General features: G+C 35.1%; 1 protein-coding gene across 3 annotated transcripts in view; it reads left to right on the forward strand.

Annotated features, from left to right (window-relative positions):
* The window catches only part of LEPR (leptin receptor), a 93,637-nt gene that overhangs the window by 4,428 nt on the left and 67,695 nt on the right, over positions 1–21,514 (forward strand). For 2 of the 3 annotated variants that reach the window (XM_086390406.1, XM_086390407.1), the window contains exons 3-4: positions 16,420–16,475; positions 20,036–20,365. In XM_086390406.1, the coding sequence (XP_086246532.1) occupies positions 16,436–16,475; positions 20,036–20,365 (370 nt within the window). In that variant the 5' untranslated portion in view covers positions 16,420–16,435. Of the gene's footprint in view, positions 1–16,403; positions 16,476–20,035; positions 20,366–21,514 lie in introns of all 3 variants that reach the window. The other variant, XM_086390408.1, reaches the window with a different exon arrangement.

Genomic DNA, 21,514 nt, shown 5'->3' on the forward strand with positions numbered 1-21,514 from the left:
ACTTCTATGTCTATAAAGACCTGCCTGCTCAACATTTCCACTTGGATGTCTAGAAGAGATCTCCAGTTCAACATGCTCCAAATGGGATCTTCATCTCACCCAAGCCCTCTCTGCAGCCTTCCCTATCTTCATCCTTCATGCTGCTCAGGCCAAAACCTGGGAGTCATCTTTGATATCTCCCATTCCCTCATATCTTAGATGTAATATGTCAGGAGGTCCTCTTTGATCTATCTTCGAAATAATTCCTGAATATAGTTACTCTTATCACCTCCATGGCTATCATCCAAACCTGAGCTGCCGTCATGTCCCATATGGATTATTGTAAGGACCTCCTAACTGGTCTCCCTGCTTTTATCCTCTGCCCTCCATAATCCAGTCTCAAATTGTAATCAGAGCTCTGCTTACAACATGTGGCAGATCCTGTCACTTTTTTCCTCCAGAATCTCCAATCTCAAATGTTCCTTAGAATTACCTACAAAGTGCTACCTGTTTTTTCCTCTCCCTTTTATCTATCTGATCTCATTTTCTTTGCTGTTTCTCTTATTCACTCAGTTCCAGCCACGCTGGTCTCCTTGCTATTCTTTGAGTATATCAGAGACCATCTTTGCTCTGACTGGGATGCTCTTCTCCCAGATATCCACATGACTTAATCTATTATTTTCACTTCTTTCAAATTTTTGTTCAGTTGTCTCCTTTTCAATGAGGTCTACTCTGGTCATCATAGTTTAAATTGCACATCTTACCTTGCAAAACACTCTCCCCTTCCTTAGCTTTTCCTCATGTTCTTACCACATTTAAAAATACTTACTGGCTTATTATTAATCATTTTTTTTCCTGTCTTATTTTTATTAGAATGCAGACTCCATGAGGGTGGATTTTTTTTTTTCCCCTGTTTTATTCACTGTTATATCCCTAGTACCTGAAACAGAGCCAAGCATGTAAGGGGAGCTTAGTAACTTTTTTGTTGTTGTTGATTGAATGCTGTTGCTGACAGTGACTGTTCATTTTTATTATTGGATATATTTTGTTTTATGAAAATAATACTTTTATTTTTTACTCATTGTGATTAAGGATATTTGGATCATTTCTACCCTCTCCTTCCCTCTCTCCCTTTTTTCTTTCCTTCTCTCCTTTTTCTTTTTTTCTCCCTTCCTCCGTCCCTTTGTCCTTCCTCCCTTCCTCCTCTCTCCTCCTTCCTCCTCCTCTCTTCTCCCTCTCTCCTTCCCTCCTTTCCTTTCTTTTACTGTCATAAATAAACCACCTATGATTCTTCTACAAATGTCATGGTCCTTAGATGTAGGAGTTTCTTTTTGTTGTTCAGTTGCTCAGTGACTCTTCGTGACCTCATGGACTGCAGCGTGCCAGGCTTCCCTGCCCTTCACTATCTCCTGGAGTTTGCTCAAACTCATGTCCATTGAGTTGGTGATGTCATCCAACCATCTTGTCCTCTGTGTCTTTAGAGTATAAAACTCCTAGTCACATTACTAGATCACAGGGCTTGCAGATGTCAGCTTTGTTAGACAACGCCATGCTTTTCCAGCATGTTTCTACCCATTTATATTCCTACTTTCATTCCTCTACATCTCTGCCAAAATTTAGTGTTATCAGAAACTTTAATTTTTGCCCATTTGGTGGGTATGTATTATCTCATTGCCTTTTGTTTCTTTAATTACTAGTGAGATGGAGCCTAGTATCTGTAAAAATAGGCTAGGTTATGCTTTGGTAACAAATTATCCCCAAATCTCATTGACTTAATGTGCTAAAGATTTATTTGTCATTCAAGTAAAGTTTCCTCTGGTTTAGGACATCTCTCCAGCACAACTATTTTCAGAAACTTAGAAGTCTAAATTCAGGAAAACTGCTATCATTCTGTACAATCTGGAACACAGGACTTTCCCAGTTGTTGTAGTATGGAGAAAATTGTGGAGAATTGTGAACTAACTTTAAATGCCTCCATCTGGAAGTGACATGAATGATTTGCACTCATGTTTTAGATGCAAAAGAAATCCTAACTTCAAGGAGACAGGGAAGGTTAATCTTCTGTGCTAAAAGGAAAAATAAAGGTGAATACTGGTTATCTGTTTTTGTTTTAATAAGATACCCTCAAATTTAGTGGCTCAAAACAAGAAATACTTATTATTGGTATTTTCAAATACCAAGTGTTGACATATGTGTGGGTTTGTTTCTGAGTGTTGTATTTGTTCTTTATGTCTCTTTCTCTAATTACTGCAGGTTTAAATTGTCTTGCTATCTGGTAAGTGGGGCAGTAAATCCTCCCTCTTGGTCCAGTTTTTTCAGGAGTGCTATAGCATTCGTTGACCCTTTATCTTTCCATATATGTTTTTCAAATCGGCTTATCTAGTTCTAAAAAGTTTGTTAGGAATTTAATGGAGATTCCACTGAGATTATTTTGTCTATAAACAATTAAAAGGAAATTGATACTTTGTAAATATTCAGTTTTAGAATACAAGACTGTCTCTCAATATATTTAGATCTTCTCTGACATGACAATATTATAACCATTATAATAGTACACTTTTTCTCTTAGGAGTCCTTGAACATTTTGTTCTATTTATTTACAGAAACTGCATATTTTTGAAGTTATCTTAAATGATATCTTTTCAAAAAATTCATTGTCTTTTTGCTACTGCCATAGAGAAATAAACTTGACCTCTAAAAACAATAGCTTTATTGGACTATAATTCATATATCATAAAATTTTCCTTTTATAGTGTACAAATCACTGGTTTTCAGTACATGAACACAGTTATGTAACCGTCACCATTATTTAACTTTAAAGCATTATTATCACTCCCAAAAGCAACCCCATACCCCTTAGCAGTCACTCCCTATGTTCCCTTCTCTGATCCCTGGAAATTATTGATTTACTTTCTGTGTCTATGGGTTGCTTATTCTGGACATTTTATATTAATAAAATCATAGGGGCTTTGGTGAACAGATTCTTTCACTTAGCATGCTATTTTTAAGATATATCCATGCTGTATCATGGATCAGTGCTTCATTCTTTTTTTTAATCATAAAGAAACATTTTCTTGGGGTTTACATTGAAAACATGATTCCATGGAAATACTTCATTCTTTTTATGGCCAAATAATATTTTATTATATGGATACACCACATTTTGTTCATTCACTCATCAGTTGATGAATATTTGGGTAGTTTCCATTTTTTGACTATTAGGAATAGAGCTGTCACTAATATTTGCATACAAGTTTTTATGTGAACATATGTTTTCATCTCTTGGGTATATACCTAGGAGTAGAATTGCTCAGTCATATGGCAACATTATGTTTAACATTTGAAAATCTGCCTGTTTTCCAAAAGAAGTTTTCAACATTTTATATTCCCACCAGCAATGTATTAATAGGGGTTTTAATTTCTCCATCTCCTTGTCAACACTTGTTACCACCCAAAGCTTTAAGATATCATAGTGAATGTGAAGTGATACTCATGGTTTTGACTTGCATTTTCTGATGACTGATGATCTTGAGCATTTTTTTTCATGTGCTTGTTGGCCATGAAAAGATATTTATATATCTTTTTTGAGAAATGTTCTTTGTTTGTTTATTAATTGGATTGCTTGTCTATTTTTGTGGTTGTTATGAGAGTTCTTTATATAGTGTATGATCTCTTTTAAGATACAGAATTTCAAATAGTTTCTCCCATCCTGTGGCTTTTTCACTTCTTTGAAGGTATCCTTTGAAACCCTGAAGTTTAAAATTTTAATTAAGTCTAGTTAATCTATTTTTATACTTAATTTTGGTATCATATCTAAAAAGCCATTACCTAATTCAGGGTTGAAGAGTTTTACTTCTATGTTTTACTTATAAGAATATTATAGTTTTAGCTTTTATATTTTGGTTTTTGATTACTTTGAATATATAGAGTGAAGGAAAGGACCAATTTCCTTTGCATCTGGATATCTACTTGTCACAGCACCATTTATAGAAAAGACCATTTTTTCCTCATGTCTAGATGTCTTGTTAAAAACCATTTAAAAGGTTTATTTCTGGACTCTCAGCTTTATTCTATTGCTCTATTTCTGTCCTTTTATGAGGTACTACATTGTCCTGATTCAGTTGAGTTCAGTTCAGTTTAGTCACTCAGTTGTGTCCAACTCTTTGTGACCCCATGGACTGCAACACGCCAGGCTTCCCTGTTCATCATCAACTCCTGGAGCTTGTTAAAACTCATGTCCATTGAGTCAGTGATCCCATCCAACCATCTCATCCTCTGTCATTCCCTTCTCCTTCTGCCTTCAATCTTTCCCAGTATCAGAGTCTTTTCCAATGAGTCAGTTCTTCACATCAGGTGGCCAAATAATTGGAGTTTCAGCCTCAGAATCAGTCCTTCCAATGAATATTCAGGACTGATTTCCTTTAGGATGGACTGGTTGGATCTCCTTGCAGTCCAAGGGACTCTCAAGGCTCTTCTCCAACACCACAGTTCAAGAGCACCAATTCTTCGGTGCTCAGCTTTCCTTATAGTCCAACTCTCACATCTGTACATGACTACTGGAAAAACCATATCTTTGACTAGACAGATCTTTGTCAGCAAAATAATGTCTTATGTCTAGGTTTGTCATAGCTTTTCTTCTAAGGAGCAAGCGTCTTTTAATTTCATGGCTGCAGTCACCATCTGCAGTGATTTTGGAGCCCAGGAATATAAAGTCTGTCACTGTTTCCATGGTTTCCCCATCTATTTGCCATGAAGTGATGGAACTGGATGCCATGGTCTTAGTTTGATTGTCTTGATTACTGTAGCTTTGAAGCAAATTTTGAAATCAGAAGTGAATTCTCCAACTTTGTTCTTCTTTTTCAATATTGTTTTACCTATTCCCTTGGGAATACATACGGATTTTAGAATCAGCTTGTCAATGTCTATACAAAATGTCACTATAAATTTGAAGGGATTATACTGAATCAAATTCAGAAGTATTACATCTTAATAAAAATTTTTTCAGTCTATGAACATGGGGTGTTTTTCCATTTATTTAGATATTCTTTAATTTCTTTCAGTGATGTTTTATAGTATTCATTGTATAAATAATTGCATTTCTTTTGTTGAAAATGTTCTTAAGTAGTTAATTCTTTCTAATGCTATAGGAAATGAAATTGTCTTTTAATTTTGTCTCAGATTGTTCATTGCTAATGCACATAAATAGAAGTGATTTTTGTGTATTGATTTTGTATTCTGCAACCTTGCTGAACATATACAGAAATAGCAAGGATCTAACAGAAGCAGAAGAGGTTAAGAAAAGGTGGCAAGAATACACAGAAGAACTATACAAAAAAGATCTTAATGATCTGAACAACATGATGGTGTAGTCGCTCACCTGGAACCAGACATCCTGGAGTCTGAAGTCAAGTGGGTGTTAGGAAGCGTTACTGTGAACAAAGCTAGTGGAAGTGATGGAATTCTAAATGAGCTATTTAATTCTAAAAGATGATGCTCTTAAAATGCTACACTCAGTATGTTAACAATTGGAAAACTCAGCAGAGACTACAGAACTGGAAAAAGTCAGTTTTCATTCTAGAGCCAAAGAAGGGCAATGCCAAAGAATGTTCAAACTGTTGCACAAGTGCACATGCTAGCAAAGTAATGCTCAAAATCTTTCAAGCTAAGCTTCAGCAGTACATGAACCAAGAACTTACAGATATACAAGCTCGATTTAGAAAAGACAAAGGAACCAGAGATCAAATTGCCAACATCTGTTGGATTATAGAAAAAACAAGGGAATTCCAGAAAAACATCTACATCTACTTCACGAACTACCTTATAGCCTTTGACTGTGTGGATCACAACAAACTGGAAAATTCTGAAAGGGATGGGAATACCAGACCACCTGATCTGCCTTTAACTTATATGCAGAGTACATCATGTGAAATGCTGAGCTGGATGAATCACAAACTGAAATTAGGATTGCAAGGAGAAATATTGACAGTCTCAGATATGCAGATGATACCATTCTAATGGCAGAAAGTGAAGAGGAACTAAAGATCCTCTTGATGAGGGTGAAAGAGGAGAGTGAAAAAGCTGGTTTAAAACTCTCCATTCAAAATACTAGGATTGTGGCATCTGGTCCCATCACTTCATGGCAAATAGATGGCAAAAAAGGAGAAGCAGTGACAGATTTTATTTTCTTGAGCTCCAGATCACTTCAAATGGTGACTATGAAATTAAAAGACATTTGCTCTTTGGAAGAAAAGGTATGACAAATCTAGACAGTATATTATAAGCACAGACATTACTTTTCAACAAAGATCCATCTAGTCAAAGCTATGGTTTTTCCAGTAGTCATGTATGGATGTGAGAGTTGAACCCTAAAGAAGACTGAGTGCTGAAGAACTGATGCTTTTGAATTATGGTGCTGGAGAAGACTCTTGAGAGTTCCTTGGACAGCAAATAGATCAAACCAGTCAATCCTAAAGGGAATCAACCCTGAATATTCATTAGAAGGACTGGTGCTGAAGTTGCAGGACATTGGCCACCTGATGCCAAGAGCCAACTCATTGGAAAAGACCCCGAGGCTGGGATAGATTGAGGGCAGGAGGTGAAGGGGCAACAAAGGATGAGTTGGTTTGATTACTCAATGGACATGAGTTTGAACAAACTCTGGGAGATAGTGAAGGACAAGAAGCCTAGAATGCTGTAATTCCTGGGGTTGCAAATAGTCAGACATGACTTAATGACTGAACAACAGAAATATTTTTGTGTGTGTGAATTCCTTAGTATTTTCTATGTACAAGATCATGTCATTTGAGAATAAAGATACTTTTACTTCTCTTTATAATTTAGATGTTTTCTATTTCTTTTTCTTGCTCAATTGCCCTAGCTGAAACCTCTAATTGAATAGAAAGTGCAGGTGAATAATGTTATCTGATCCTGCTCACTCAGCAGGGAAGCAGCCCGTCTTTTACCGTTAAGTATGATGTTAGCCGGGGCTTCCTTGGTGGTTGAGTGGTAAAGAATCTGCCTGACAAGCAGAAGTGGGTTCTATCCCTGGGTCAGGAATATCCCTTAGAGAAAGAAATGGCAATCTACTCCAGTATTCTTCCCTGGGAAATTCCGTGGACAGAAGAGCCTGGTAGGCTACAGCCCATGGGTCGCAAAGAGTTGAACATGACTTAGTGACTAAGCAACAGCAACAATAATGATGTAAACTATGGGTTATTCATATGCAGCTTTATCAAGTTGGAGAAGTTCTATGTCCTGTTGAATCTTTTTGTCATGGAATAGCATTGGAATTTGTCAAATGCTTTTGCTATTGACTTGTCATGTCTTTTATTCTATTATTATGATTGATCAAACATTGATTTTCATATTTTAAATGAAACTTGCATTCCTGAGGTAAATCATATTTGATTACAGTGTATAATCCTTTTTATACATTGGAGGGTTTGGTTTGCTAGTATTTTTTGCATCTATATTCATGAGAGATATTGGTCTGTAGTTTCTTTTATTGTGATGTCTTTGTCTAGTTTTGGTGTCAGAGTAATACTGGCCTCATATAAAAAGTTGGGAAGTATTTAAAATACTTGGTTTTATGTTTTTCACCAGCAATCTTGCTAAATTTTGTAACTAAGTTTAACAACTTACATATAGATACTTTGGGATTGTCCATTTTTATTGTCATTCATGAATAATGGCAATTTTGTTTCTTTCTTTATAATCCTTAATCTTTTCCCACTTCTCTGTCTGCCTTGCCTAGCACCTCAGGTATAATGTTATTTTGAAGTGCTCACAGAATAAATCATTTCACATTAAGAATGATGTTTCTTTCTGACTTCGAATTTTCCTCTCAATACTGTTTTATCTGCGTGAAATTAAGTTTTGAGATGCTTTTTTCGTTATCATAAGTTTAAAATGTATTTTGATTTTGATTCTATCTTTTTTTGCCCTGTAGATTACCAAAAACAATTTTTATTGTCCTAATATATGACATTTGTGTAGTTATATTTTTGTTATTTTTTTTCCTGCCTTAAAAACACTGTGGACAGAGAATGTGGTCTGTATCTGTATGATTTTAGTCTTTGGATTTGTTTGTAACTTGCCTTATGTCTTTGTATGTGGTTAGTTTTTGTAAACACCCCACTGGTGATTAAAAATAATGTGCCATCTACAGTTTGGAGGAGCTGAGTTCAATGTATGTCAAATTTGTTAATGTTTTTGTTCCAGTGTCATTTGTTAATACTATTTCAGTCATATATCCTCATGTATTTATGTTTGCTGTTCTATTTTTTTTTTGTTTCTATACATAAATTGATATAAATTTGTTTTATCAGTTCAAATGCACGCACTTAAAAATGTAACTGTAGCACACAATCATTTTATTGTTTAGTTGCTAAGTCTTGTCTGAGTCTTTTGGGACCCCATGGACTATAGCCCGCCAGACTCCTCTGTACATAAGATTTCCCAGGTAAGAATACTGGAGTGGATTGCCATTTCATTCCCCATCCATTCATTCTTTAAGGAGAAAGTATTAAAAATTTCTACCATGTGTGTGGATATCTGTTGTTTTCCTTGTGGTACTCTGAGTTTTCACCATATATCAATGTACTTTGAAGCTACATTGTAATAAGCATATGTTATTTTGAAGTTATACTATATGTATGCATTTAAAATTATTATATATTCCTGCTGAATGGAAACTTTCATTAATTTGGAGTGATTCTCTTCACTTGTATTTCTGTTTCTATAGGGTATTATTAAGGAGATGTTTTAAAATACATATTTATGTGTTTAACAACCTTTTTAAGGTTGTTCTGACTTATGATTATCCTCATGCTTCCTGTTGGCTTTAAAATGAAAACCAGAAATATCCACTCCTGTAACTCTTAAATCCATATTTCTGAGCTTAAACATGTGATTAATGCCATTGTAATATTTTAAAGTGAGATTTTGTGTTTGTAAGAAATATCAGACACAGAAATGCTGAATCTGTAGTAAAACATCAATGTCAAATTTAAGTGCTATGAACTCATAAGTTTAAAATCTTTTCCAGAATGCAAACACTCAATGTCTAAGGTAGGCTATGTGAAATTTTTGTGGATATTGATTCTCACTGAATGAAAGTCAGCAAGTCACTTGTTATTTCATAGAACTGCTAGGCTAGATTCACCCCACTTATACAATTTTATGATACCAATAAAATGTCTTCTGAAGTGAATACAGACCACTGTCAGTGTGGGACAGTATTTGCCTGGCTTTGGTGTCTTCGGGAGGTCTAGTTGACTGGGTTAAAGCTGTAACTCTGTTAGCATAGCATGGAGACTTGCTGAGGAGAGAATAGAGTTATGGGAACCATTGTCTGTGGACCATGGATGGTCTTTAAGGAGAGAGTCACACATTTGAGAACTATTTGAGTGAAAATTCCTAGTACCTATGGTGGTGATGGTTTTAGTCTCCAAGTCATGTCTGATCCTTTTGTGACCCCATGAACGGTAGGGGTCACAAACTGTAGGAGGCTGGTGGTAGTCCACCAGCCTCCTCTGTCCATGGGATTTCCCAGGCAAGAATACTGGAATGGGTTACTGTTTCCTTCTCCAGGGGATCTTCCTGACCCAGGGATCAAACCCACATCTCCTGCATTGCAGGCAGATTCTTTACCACTGAGCCACCAGGGAAACCCCTTCTGGTACCTATCAGTTCAGTTGCTCAGTCGTGTCCGACTCCTTTCAGCCCCATGGACTGCAGCACATCAGGCTTCCATGTCCATCACCAACTCCCAGAGCTTGCCAAACTCATGTCCATTGAGTTGGTGATGCCATCCAACCATCTCATACTCTGTCATCCCCATCTCCTCCTGCCTTCAATCTTTCCCAGCATTAAGGTCTTTTCCAAAGAGTCAGTTCTTCACATCAGGTGGCCAAAGTATTGGACTTTCAGCTTCAGCATCAGTCCTTTCAATGAATTTTCAGGACCGATTTCCTTTAGGATTGACTGGTTTGATCTCCTTGCAGTCCAAGGGACTCTCAAGAGTCTCCTCCAATACCACAGTTCAAAAGCATCCATTCTTGGGCGCTCAGCTTTCTTTATAGTCCAACTCTTAACATCCATACATGACTACTGGATTGCTTCTTGGTCTTTTGGCTAAGATCAAGTATGGTATCTGGTACCTATGGACCTCTTTAATTCAAACTAAGGTTATATGGACTAGTAAATAAAAATGACCCAGCTGGAGACACTCTAAAGTGGCATTGATATTAATTTTAGTCTTTGCCAATTAGAAAATCCAGAAATAGCACAGACTTAAAAATCTGTGTATATATATGTGTGTGTGTGTGTGTGTGTGTATAATAGTGAGTGAGACAGATATAGAGAAAAGGAGGAGGGGAGGGAATGAAGAGAAGAGAGAGAGAGAGTAACTGACTGACTCTACTCTTGGGCTAATAATTTCTATAAAGTTTATGGAAATATATAAGTGCTTTATCTGTTTATGCTAGATAATAGCTAAAGATGTGAGCCAAGTACAGATTCTCAGGAGCATCTATAACAGTATTATAATAGGCTTTAAAAATGTGAACTCATGTGTAAGAACAGCTGTTACCAAATAGCTGTTTAGTGAAGGCATAGGACAACTTAGTTTTTCTCAGAATTATATTTTCTCATTTCACTTTAACTAGCAGCTGTTATTTGGGTGTCTCAACCTAGAAGATAATCAAACAATTGGATTTCTGTATGCACCAACAATATTTTTGAACCAGACTGGTTTCAGCATGAAGGAGATGAAAGAGAAAAAATAGCACATACACATGTGAGTGTATGTGTCTATGCATAAACACATAGAGAAAACATACTGGCACATACATAATAAGCACCTGATAATTATAGTTGCTGTTAGGAGTGGGCTGCTGTGTCCTCCTCCAGGGTATCTTCTCGACCCAGGGAGCAAACCCACATCTCTTAAGTCTCCTGCGTTGACGGACGGGTTCTTTACCACTAGCACCACCGGGGAAGCCCGGTTATATTGTTAAGATGTTATCTGTTAGGATTGTGACTACCCAGGAGGTAGTTGAGTATTTCTCTAGTGACCTGGGTATTTTACAGTAACACTGTTGGTTAGAAGTCTGCTTTGGGGAAGAACAGCTTTTCACACAGGACAAACTATGTAAAAATGTTCCTTCTATAAAAAGTAGTCATCTGGGAAAATGGTTTCTTGGTCTTTTGACGAATACTATTCTGAACTTGCAAATCAGCTCTTACACAAGAGTTCCTATTGTCTTTTACCCATACCTTTGGCTGACCTTTGTTTTAACATTTCAAAGGTTCTATAGGAAAACCTTTTTTAAAAATGATACTTATGATATGCATCATATTCCTCCTCATTCTTCAAAGGGCAGTTAAATCCTCACTCCTCTCTGGAATCTGTTATGATTTATCCAAATTAAGAGTAATCTTCAGTTTCTACTAATTAGCACTCTTTCTGGTTGTAATTCTTTAAATCTAAGACATCGTGGATTTTTAAGATACACCACCATTTTTGTACAGCTAAGAAAGGAAAAACTCTGCCTATTTATTTTTACAATGCTTTCTTATCATTTAGAATTTTAGTTTTATACCTACTGAAAGGACTCTTAGAATGATTTAGATAAAGATTTTTGTTTATATCATACCACTTTCATAAGGAAAATAAAAGTCAAAGAAATCCATTAAGGAATTCTTTTTCATATTCAGAATCTGGTTTTTCTGAGTCACTTTTCAACTCAGTGTTGTTGATGTCACTGTTTTCTTAAATGGTACCATTCCCTGGATTATCAAGACTATTTGTGATGTTGAACTTCATAAAAGAGTGATTCACCATGGTTTCTGAGATTTTCTGTTTGTCTATTTACAAATTTTATGCTGACTCTATATTGATCTTAGTAAAACATGTCCACAAAAGGTTTTCAGACAATACTCAAGGCTCATCTTCCTTCCTTCCTCAAAAGGTTTTTAAATAGTCTGTTGACTGAAATATTGATGGCTAAAAATTGTCTAGTCGGTCATTAGTTTGTATATATGCAGTCAGTGACAACTAGATCACAGCTGCTACCAAGCCATAAGTGGTTATAAGATGACATTGATTTTAGCAAAGATCCTGCTGTCAGAGGTGTTAAAATATTGTGAATCTTAGAAGAAATATGACACTACTCTCTCCCTTTGTATTTCTTGGAATTCAACTAATATTCCACTTCTGTGAACCTCTAATTAGCTCCTAGGACTTTGTTAGTAGCTGTCTTCTTTGAAATCCAATAGCACCTTTTAATTTAATTAAAAGGACAAAATAATAAGTTTGCATGAAAATAATCCATGCACACAGTTACAGAAACTTACTGTAATAAAGCACAGCAGTCCCTTACCCCACTCCCTTCACTTTGTTATTCCTGGTTTTGAGAACAACTGACTTGAACCATTTTTGGTTTTAGGTTTTCCTTTGGCTAACTCTGTAAGGCTAAATAATATGCTTATACTGACTTTTTTTCTTTTCATTTATAACCTTTAAATAGATACCATGGTAGGAAGGAATTTATCTTAATAATTTCACCTTTCTCTCTTTCTCCTCCATTATAATTATATTAATTTTCTGACATCTTTTATTGGTTACATTTAAATTCCACAACCTTTTTTTGTTTCATTCACTATAGATAGTTTCTCTTGACTCATTACTTCAAGAGGTTGGGCTATTTCCACCCTTTGCCTTCTCACCATCTCTCCTTTTATAATTATACCACCCCTATTTTTTTATACTACTATAATTTTGACAACTGTACAGTGAGAATACTGATGATATTTATGTTTAATATTTATAATTAAGTCTTTCATTTTTGTCTATTGATTAGGCCAAAAAATTGAAAAATCAATAAATAGCAGCATTAATGCTTTTAGAACTTTGTATTACTCATCACAGAACCAAGAAGAGTCCTAGAATCATATTTTGCTCAGTATGACTTCTAAGCCACCCAATGGAGAATATTCCTAGAATCAAGGTTAAAGGGATCTTCCTTCTTTCAAATGGATTAATTCCAGTGTTTGCTTAAAATTGTGCCATATTTTATTAGAGTTCATATTTAGATCAGGACTTTTTATAAAGCTTTTTCCCAGCTAACTTATTTTTTTCTTCTAGAAGATTTATGAGTCTTATTTATTAATTCTTAATTTTCAGTGTTTTACTCATTCTCTTTATTTTTTGGAATCCATTCCATTCTTTGTTTTGAAGTCTATTTTGAACTCATATTCTTATTTGGACTGGTGGCTTCAAATTTAGACTATGACTTTCTTTTTTCCCTTGTGTAATTCTGATTTCTTGTTTTATTTTCAAATTTTTGCAGCTTCAGAATCGTAGTATGTTTTGAGTTGCCTTCCTTTATCCTGGCCTTTTCCTTTCAGGGGTCACCTGTACTCCATCTGCTATCTGGACAGGTCATTCTCAAGACTGCAGAGCCATCAATTGGCTTGTAGTCAAGCTTTTCAGGATCCCAAATCCCCAGTCCTTTCCTGGTTTACTCCTCATTTTGTTAGAATACATCATAAAGTTACTTCGGAGAAAGAGATTCACAGGATGTAAATTTTCTAAGTCATTGTGTTGTTTAAATTTATTTGTTTTGTTCAGATACTTTCTTGATTGGCTAATAGAATTTTAAACTGCAAATAATTTTCCATCGTCATTCTAGATAGCTTTCTGTAATTCTGTGTTTTGAGATGAAACATTTGTTTTAATTAGGTTCTCATTGCTTTGGTTATTTTTTTCTTCTCTGGAAACTCTTCTTTTCTCTTCTGCAATTTTTAAATGGTATGTTTAGGAATGGATTTTTGTTTTCCATTCCTTTTCCTTGGAAGTTGCTAGATTTTTTTTTTTCCAGTTTAAAGACTTGAGTCTCATCAGTTCTGGGAAATTTTCTTATATTATTTCACTGATTATTTTCTCTTTAGTCTGTTTTTCTGGAAATGCTATTGGTTGGTTATGAATCACTTGATCTTATTCCCCACTCTCTACCTTGGGGAGGAATTAATTATGCAAATGTGTTTAAATAAAAGAACGGTTGTCTTATGTAAGGAACAATATGATCTATTTGGTCACTTAACTCAGTGAATCAGTTGAATTAAAGTGAGTCAAATCAATTATTGGACTGAATTACTTAGTCACTAGTCAGCTCAGTCAAAACACTTAGTCTAGTGATATGTGTATTTGTGACATACCCTGATTATGAAATTGCCTTTAGGTTTATTCTATGAGACAATGTTGTATCAGAAAGAGGTAGCATAAAAAAAGCTGGGAGGACTTTGCACACATTTAATACCATTAGATAATGAAGATGCCACACTGAATTGGTTTCTAGAAATCCTTAAGATACATTGTGGGATCAAGTGTGTAAAGAACCAAAATTCTGGTGAAAAACTCAGAGTCTGACAAACAAATTTACCAGACTACAAAATGGTAATACTCACCCATCTTTTTCCTAAGAGTCATTTAAGTTGTGAACTAAACAAGCGTGTTTTTCTGTTTGCTTGTCACATGCTACCAGTTCTCAGATACAACTTATAAGACGTGTTTCTCACTTAATACTTTATAATATTCTTTGTGATCAAGCTGTGATTTCTGTTTTAAACTAAAGCCTCACTTTCACTTTTCCCTTTCATGCATTGGAGAAGGAAATGGCAACCCACTCCAGTGTTCTTGCCTGGAGAATCCCAGGGACGGGGGAGCCTGGTGGGCCGCTGTCTATGGGGTCGCATAGAGTCGGACACGACTGAAGCGACTTAGCAGCAGCAGCAGCACAGGGCTTAACATAATAAATATCTACTTCCTTCTGTTCTCTTCCTTGCAAAACATGTAAACAAGCTCCCTGGCAGTGGGATTTCCAGACAGAAAGATGCATTGGTATGTAAGTTTTAGGATCGTGAAATTGTTACAAGTGAATAAAACAATTACTGCTGTTGTATTTTCCAAATAAAAGTAATGTATTCTTAAAGGAGACTTATTTCCCCCTTTTTAAGCAAAGATTTTGTACTAAAAATGTTCAGAAAGCTCCCAGGGATTATTTCACTATTCAAGTACAGTATTACAGATTCTAAGGGTAGAGAATGAATGATAATTAACTCTACAGATTGTGAAGGTGCTGGTCGCTCGGTCGTGTCTGACTCCTTGCCAGCCCATGGACTGTACAGTCCATGGAATTCTCCAGGCAAGAATACTGGAGTGGGTAGCCTTTCCCTTCTCCAGGGGCTCTTCCCAAGGCAGGGATCGAACCCGTGTCTCCACATTGCAGGTGGATTCTTTACCAGCTGAGCCACAAGGGAAGCCCAAAAAAGAAAAAAAACAAAAAAACAAAAAAACTAAAGCCTCTCAGAATCATAAGCAGCTCTGAAAGGGATTGTAGGGATGGTCCTTCAGTCTGATAAGGAAGCTGAGATCAAGATCAAGAATAGTGATGTCCCAGGTCTTACACCTGATTAATCAAAAGGGCCTCGATTGGCATCCAAGACTTCTGATACCTAATTCAGGGCTTTTTACCTCAGATTAATTTTCATATAGTGAACTGAATCCCAAATATGAGATAATAAAAAAGACTAGAACACCAAAAGCCTTTAATGTTTCCTTATAAATCTAAGGTAAATATATTTAAATTATACTCTCATTCGATTTCATGACATAGTAGTAAAAATAATCTTATTCGTGGTATATTTCAAATTGGATAGAATTCATGGGAAAGTTTGTCTCTGAAGTCATCCCTATCATCTGCATATATGAAGCCATCAAACTCTCCTTGAATTACCGATAAGTTGCTAATGTGAATATTGTGTGTGAGCAAAGTCACTTCAGTCATGCCTGACTCTGCGACAGGGGTTTCCAAAACCATGTTGCAAAAATTTCTCTTCATTGGAAATAAATATGCAGTTCATTACCTATGCTATAATCATTCAACTTTGTGGTATCATAATAAAGATAAAGACTTTAGGAAATGAAAGGAAGTTAAGAATTGAGCACACATACACACACACAAAAATGAAGAGTGTGATATTTATGATGTTAGGTCAGCTGTACATATTTATTTGGCATTGTAAGCTTTTTTTGTTTAGTTAAAAATTCAGTCTCATCTATGATACCTGTCCTGATTTGTCATGTAATGAAGGAACATTGCCATTTTTTTTGATTAAGCCATGTATGAATGTATTGCTTATGTTTTAACTCTGTAAAATAGCATGTGCATAGGAATGAACCTAAAACTTACAGTTTTACATTCTGTAAATGTAAATACTGTTAAATGCTGATACTGATCCAGAGTATTATTATCGGATTACAGTTTAAATAATTCTTAATTTTAATCCTTTTCCTTTTATATTTTCCCATAGGTGGCTTGTGTATATGTTATTTTTTTAATTTGTGTGTGTACTGGTTTTAGATTTACTGTTTTTTAGGTGTACTTCTCTGAAGATGATTTGTCAAAAATTCTGTGTGGCTTTGTTACATTGGGGTAAGTTATTTGCTTTTAAAATGTCCATATATGAGGTAGAGATTTTACCCTTAGAGATGTTGTTTCGTTTATTGGCTGACTAAATTTCCCATTTCCAGTTAGGAATTCTCTTGCCCTTGATTAAAAATGCAAACCAAACAAAAATAGAAGTGTGAAAATGAATACTCTTCCCAGCCTCCTGGAAACAGTATGATGGGTATCCTTCCAGAAACATACCCTCCCCCCACCACACACACACACACATTCATATCTCCAGTCACAAAAATAGAATTGGTCTGTCTATTCTGTATTTTTCTTTTTCCTGCTTAACAGTTTTCCAGTTTATCCTCATAACTTTTCTTGTTAGTGTTCATTAATATACATATTTATTTAATGATTGCATAACAATGAACTTTAGGAATATACCTTACATTATAAACTTATTTGAACAATTCCCATTGTTAGACATTTCTTTTTCTGTAATAAATTATGCTACATTGAAATTCATATTACATACATCTTTGTGTATTTTGGAGAGTATTTCTATAGGTTAATTTATGAAGAGGAATTTCTATGTTGAGTAGTAAATACAAGTTTGAATTTGATAGGTACTGTGAAATCTCCTCCAAGCTTTTTGCCTTTTGCAGTCCAACATGAGTATGTAAGTGGTAGCTAAGACAGTAAAGACCCAGGTTCAATCCCTGGGTCACGAAGATCCCTGGAGAAGGGAATGGCTACCCACTCCAATATTCTTGCCTGGAGAATTCCATGGACAGAGGAGCCTGGTGGGCTACAGTCCATGGGGTCACAAAGAGTCAGACATGACTGATTAACACACATTTGATTGCATTCCTGCCAAAGATATGCATTATCATTCCTTTACTTGGAAATAAGGTATAATGACATTTAAATATTTTGATTTTATTTAGCAAATGTAGCATTATTAAATTACAAATATGTATATATCAGATGATCATCAAAACTTTAATTCTCTTTATCTAGGACTGGTTTACTTGGCGATAATATTTAAAATAAATGGCTATCATATAGAATAACAGATTTATTCTAAAATGGAAAAGAAATGTCATTTAAAAGGTATTCCCCATTATGATTCTGGTAAACAATAACAAGATAATGTTATAAGGGGATATTATCAATGGATTGTGTATGCCTTGGGAATTCCCACGTTGACTACCACCAGAAGATTATGTTCAAAAATTAAATGTATACTAGTCTTCCTCCTACTTATTGCAGGAATATCCTGGAGAGAAAGCATTCTTTTAAAATCTTGTGTTTTAACTTTCTGTGAAGCATGACAGGCTTCTGTTTGAAAGTAGTCACACAATGCCAGTAACTTTTGAGTATATAGCTATGGTTTTCTCAGGTCCACTTATACTTGGATTTTTTAAAAATAGTGAATACCACGGTACTGCAGGGTCCAAGGTTAGTGGAATCTGCAGATGCAGAGAAGTTGTGCATACAGAGGAACTGTGTATAGGGAGGGCCAACTACAAGTTATATGCAAATTTTCCACTGCTTAGAGGGTCAATGGCCTGAACCCGTGCATTGTACTGTTCTCAATGGTTTCTTACAGCATTCTAGAAATATTTTTATTTTCTTTAAACTCAAATCATCTAATTTAGATTGTGTTCCAAGTCTTTGAAACTAAAGTCAGGCTGTCTTTAGGAAAACCCCTTTTTTTCCCCCTAGCAACCATTACATGTGTATCAACTGGTTCTGAGCATCTCTTTGGTTACACTAGTCTTTAAAGGTGCCCTGAGAAGCTTTCCTATGGCTCTTCTATCTTACACATACTATTGTTTGTCATTGTAGCCAGCTATGTAGCTACAGAAAATATCCAGAATAATTCCACTGTTACAGAATTCAGAAAAACTGGACCACAAGGGACTATCAAAGAAAGATAACATTCTCTTTTATATTTTCTAATTTTTATTAGGTTCCATGGTAATGTTTTACATTGGTTTTTCAAAAGGTTTGTGGTTTGGTCAAGTTTTGTGAATCAGAAGATGTCTGGGGCCTTAATGTATAACATATGACAATACATATCATATGATAACATAAACTTACGCTTTCAGATGAATATTCTGGACTCCTTGCCATTTAGGGTTCATTTTTGGGGAAAGAAATATCATTTGCAAAGGAAGCATGTAAACAAAATAGAATCATCTTTTAATTAAGCTGATTCAGTAGTTACCATGTGACATTCAGTATTACATTTTAATTTTCAAATACTTTGAGGATTTTAGGCTAATTTCAGTTTAGTCAACTGAATCTTCCATGTGCAGCTAGAGAATATAATGTTTTTAATTAGTATTTATTATTTTGTAAAATGAAAGAAACACCCTAATTTCTTTTTAGTGAGAAGTTCTAATTTCAAAAACACGTGTTAGTAGGATTGAGTCCAAAGGATCACAATTGCAGTGATGATTCACTTTTGATGATGTTATGATACCTAATTGTTCAGTGTGGGAAAAATAAAATTAGTTCATGATAGTCCTTTTTGCCTTAATTTTTATATCTGATACATATTTCTATTAATATTTATAGAATGCTCTAGAAACCAAAGTTAAGAGTCATTACTTGTGTATTTGAATATTTTTACATGTATTACTTTTGTAATTTAGAATAGCACTTTTATGAACTGATTTTAAAAATTTCTGTTTTCTTACATTTTAACATTTACCATAATCCTTCAAAGGTCTCACTCTATAGACGCCATGCAAAATCTTAGAATTCTCATTCTGCATTGCTTTGTATATGAGGCAACACAATTGTTGGATGATTAGAATAACTTGTAAAAGAAAGAATTATGGAGAATTAATTATTTTATTTTCAAACAATTATTTAAAAAACAAGTATCACTTTTAAGGTTTTCTGGAAGGGTACAGGTTTATAAAATTGTTCTTAATTTTATGGGTGAGTGATACATTATCTTTAATCAGCAGTGAATGTTTCCTGTAAGAAGTCTGTCATTGTTCATCGATTATTGGAGGATACTAAGGACATATCTTACGTGATATTGTGTATCTGGAGAATCATGGGCATATTCAGGAAATCATCCAGCTGTTCTGATGTTGAAGACAGACCCTTTCTAAAATCACTCATTGAAAGTAGTGTTAACATTTTGGCATTATTCTCCTTAAGAAATATTAAAACAGCACTTTAATATTTGCTTATATAATTGCACATCCAGATGCCATTAGGCTGGAAGTCCATTAGAGTAATTTATTTATTTTTTTGGTAAAGGAAATTGAGTTTAGCTGTAATTTACTTTCATTAAAATATAAATATGAGTTGTTAGATTAATGGGGTAAATGAAGTGTGAATTTCCAAAAAGGGTTGCTAAAGAGTCAAGTTATCTCCATAAGTAAATGTACCCTCTTAAGTATAACACAGTGTTCAATGGAAGCACCGAGTTATGCATTAGGCATTGATTGAGCACTTAGAAAGTTTAATAATAACTATTGAGAACTACATCATTTACTCTTAGATACTTCCTATTGATATCTTAATCAAAATGATTAATTGCTTTTCTCTGTGTCTTTTAAATGTCCTAACAGAATTTATTTATGTAATAACTGCATTTAACTTGGCATATCCAATTACTCCCTGGAAATTTAAGTTGTCTTGCATGCCATCAAATACAACATATGACTTCTTCTTTCCTCCTGGAATCTCAAAGAACACTTCAAATTTGAATGGACGTTATGAGGCAGTTGTTGAAACTAAGCTTAATTCAAGTGGTACCTACTTATCTAACTTATCATCCAGAACAACTTTCCACTGTTGCTTTTGGAGCGAGGAAGATAAAAACTGCTCTGTATATACAGATGACATTGAAGGGAAGGCATTTGTTACAACAGTAAATTCTTTAGTTTTTCAGCAATCAGGTAAGTATTTTAATGTTCCAAGCATTAGTTGTTACTTAACTATATTGGATAAAATATTTTCATTCTCTGAAACTTGTGTGAAATAGATGTCTCTGGATGTGATTCTGAGTAAATATTACCATTTTATATTAGTGATAAAATTAGGATTATCATGTGACCAAACTAATAAGTCCCCAGTTATTTTATGTCCCATGGAAATAAAAATGTAAATGAGGGAATTTTTTAACCTTAAAATATATTTTTATAGTCTTCTAAATTTGCTTTAAAATAAAAAGTGTATCTTATTCTTTTTAAATAGATAAAATATCAAATGGCAGATAATCCTGTTGAATTAAATTCTGAAGCAAGTAAGGAATCTGAGTAGCCAATGCATATATTTTAAATCACTTTTTTCTTGTTATTTAAGTGTAATGTATACTGAATGTAGCTAGTGTAATTAATAATTTTGCATCTGGAAATATAAACAACAAAATTATCTCCAAGCCTTCTGGAAGAGCTAAATAGAACAGAGACAATTGACTTAGCACCATAAACATCTATAATATGAAAATAAAGGCATATATCAATATAGTACTCCTGTGTAGGGTTCATCAGAATTTCTCAGCCTCAAAATTTTTGACATTGTGGGCCAGGTGATTCTTGGTTATGGGGGACTGGTTTGTGCGTTATACCAGTGACTCAGTGGTAAAGAATCCACCTGCAATGCAGGAGACACAGGAGCCATGGACTTGATCCCTGGGTTGGGAAGATTCCCTGGAGAAGGAAATGGCAACCCACTCCAGTATTCTTGCCTGGAGAATCCCATGGACAGAGGAGCCTGGCGGTTTACAGTCCATAGAGTCGCAAAGAGTTGGACATAACTGAGCCGCTAAGCTCAAGCACGGGATGTTTAGAAGCATCCCTGGCTTCTACCCAGCTGATGCCTGTAACACTCACTCAGCAGTTGTGACAATCAAAATGGATCTCCAAACTTTGCCACATGTCCCTTGTAGTGCCAAAGCACCACTGATTAGATGGAAGAAATAGTTTGTTGAGATCAGGTTAGGAGTAAGGATAAAGCATAACTGTTCAGTAAGATCAGAGTTTTAAAACAAGTTAGAGGTAATACTGATCTTCCCTGGTGGCTCAAACAGTAAAAGCGTCTGCCTA

Source organism: Bos grunniens, chromosome 3 (genome assembly GCF_055505025.1).
Source record: "Bos grunniens cultivar Pamir isolate PY7600 chromosome 3, Bosgru_T2T1.0, whole genome shotgun sequence".
Classification (NCBI taxonomy): Eukaryota; Metazoa; Chordata; class Mammalia; order Artiodactyla; family Bovidae; genus Bos; species Bos grunniens.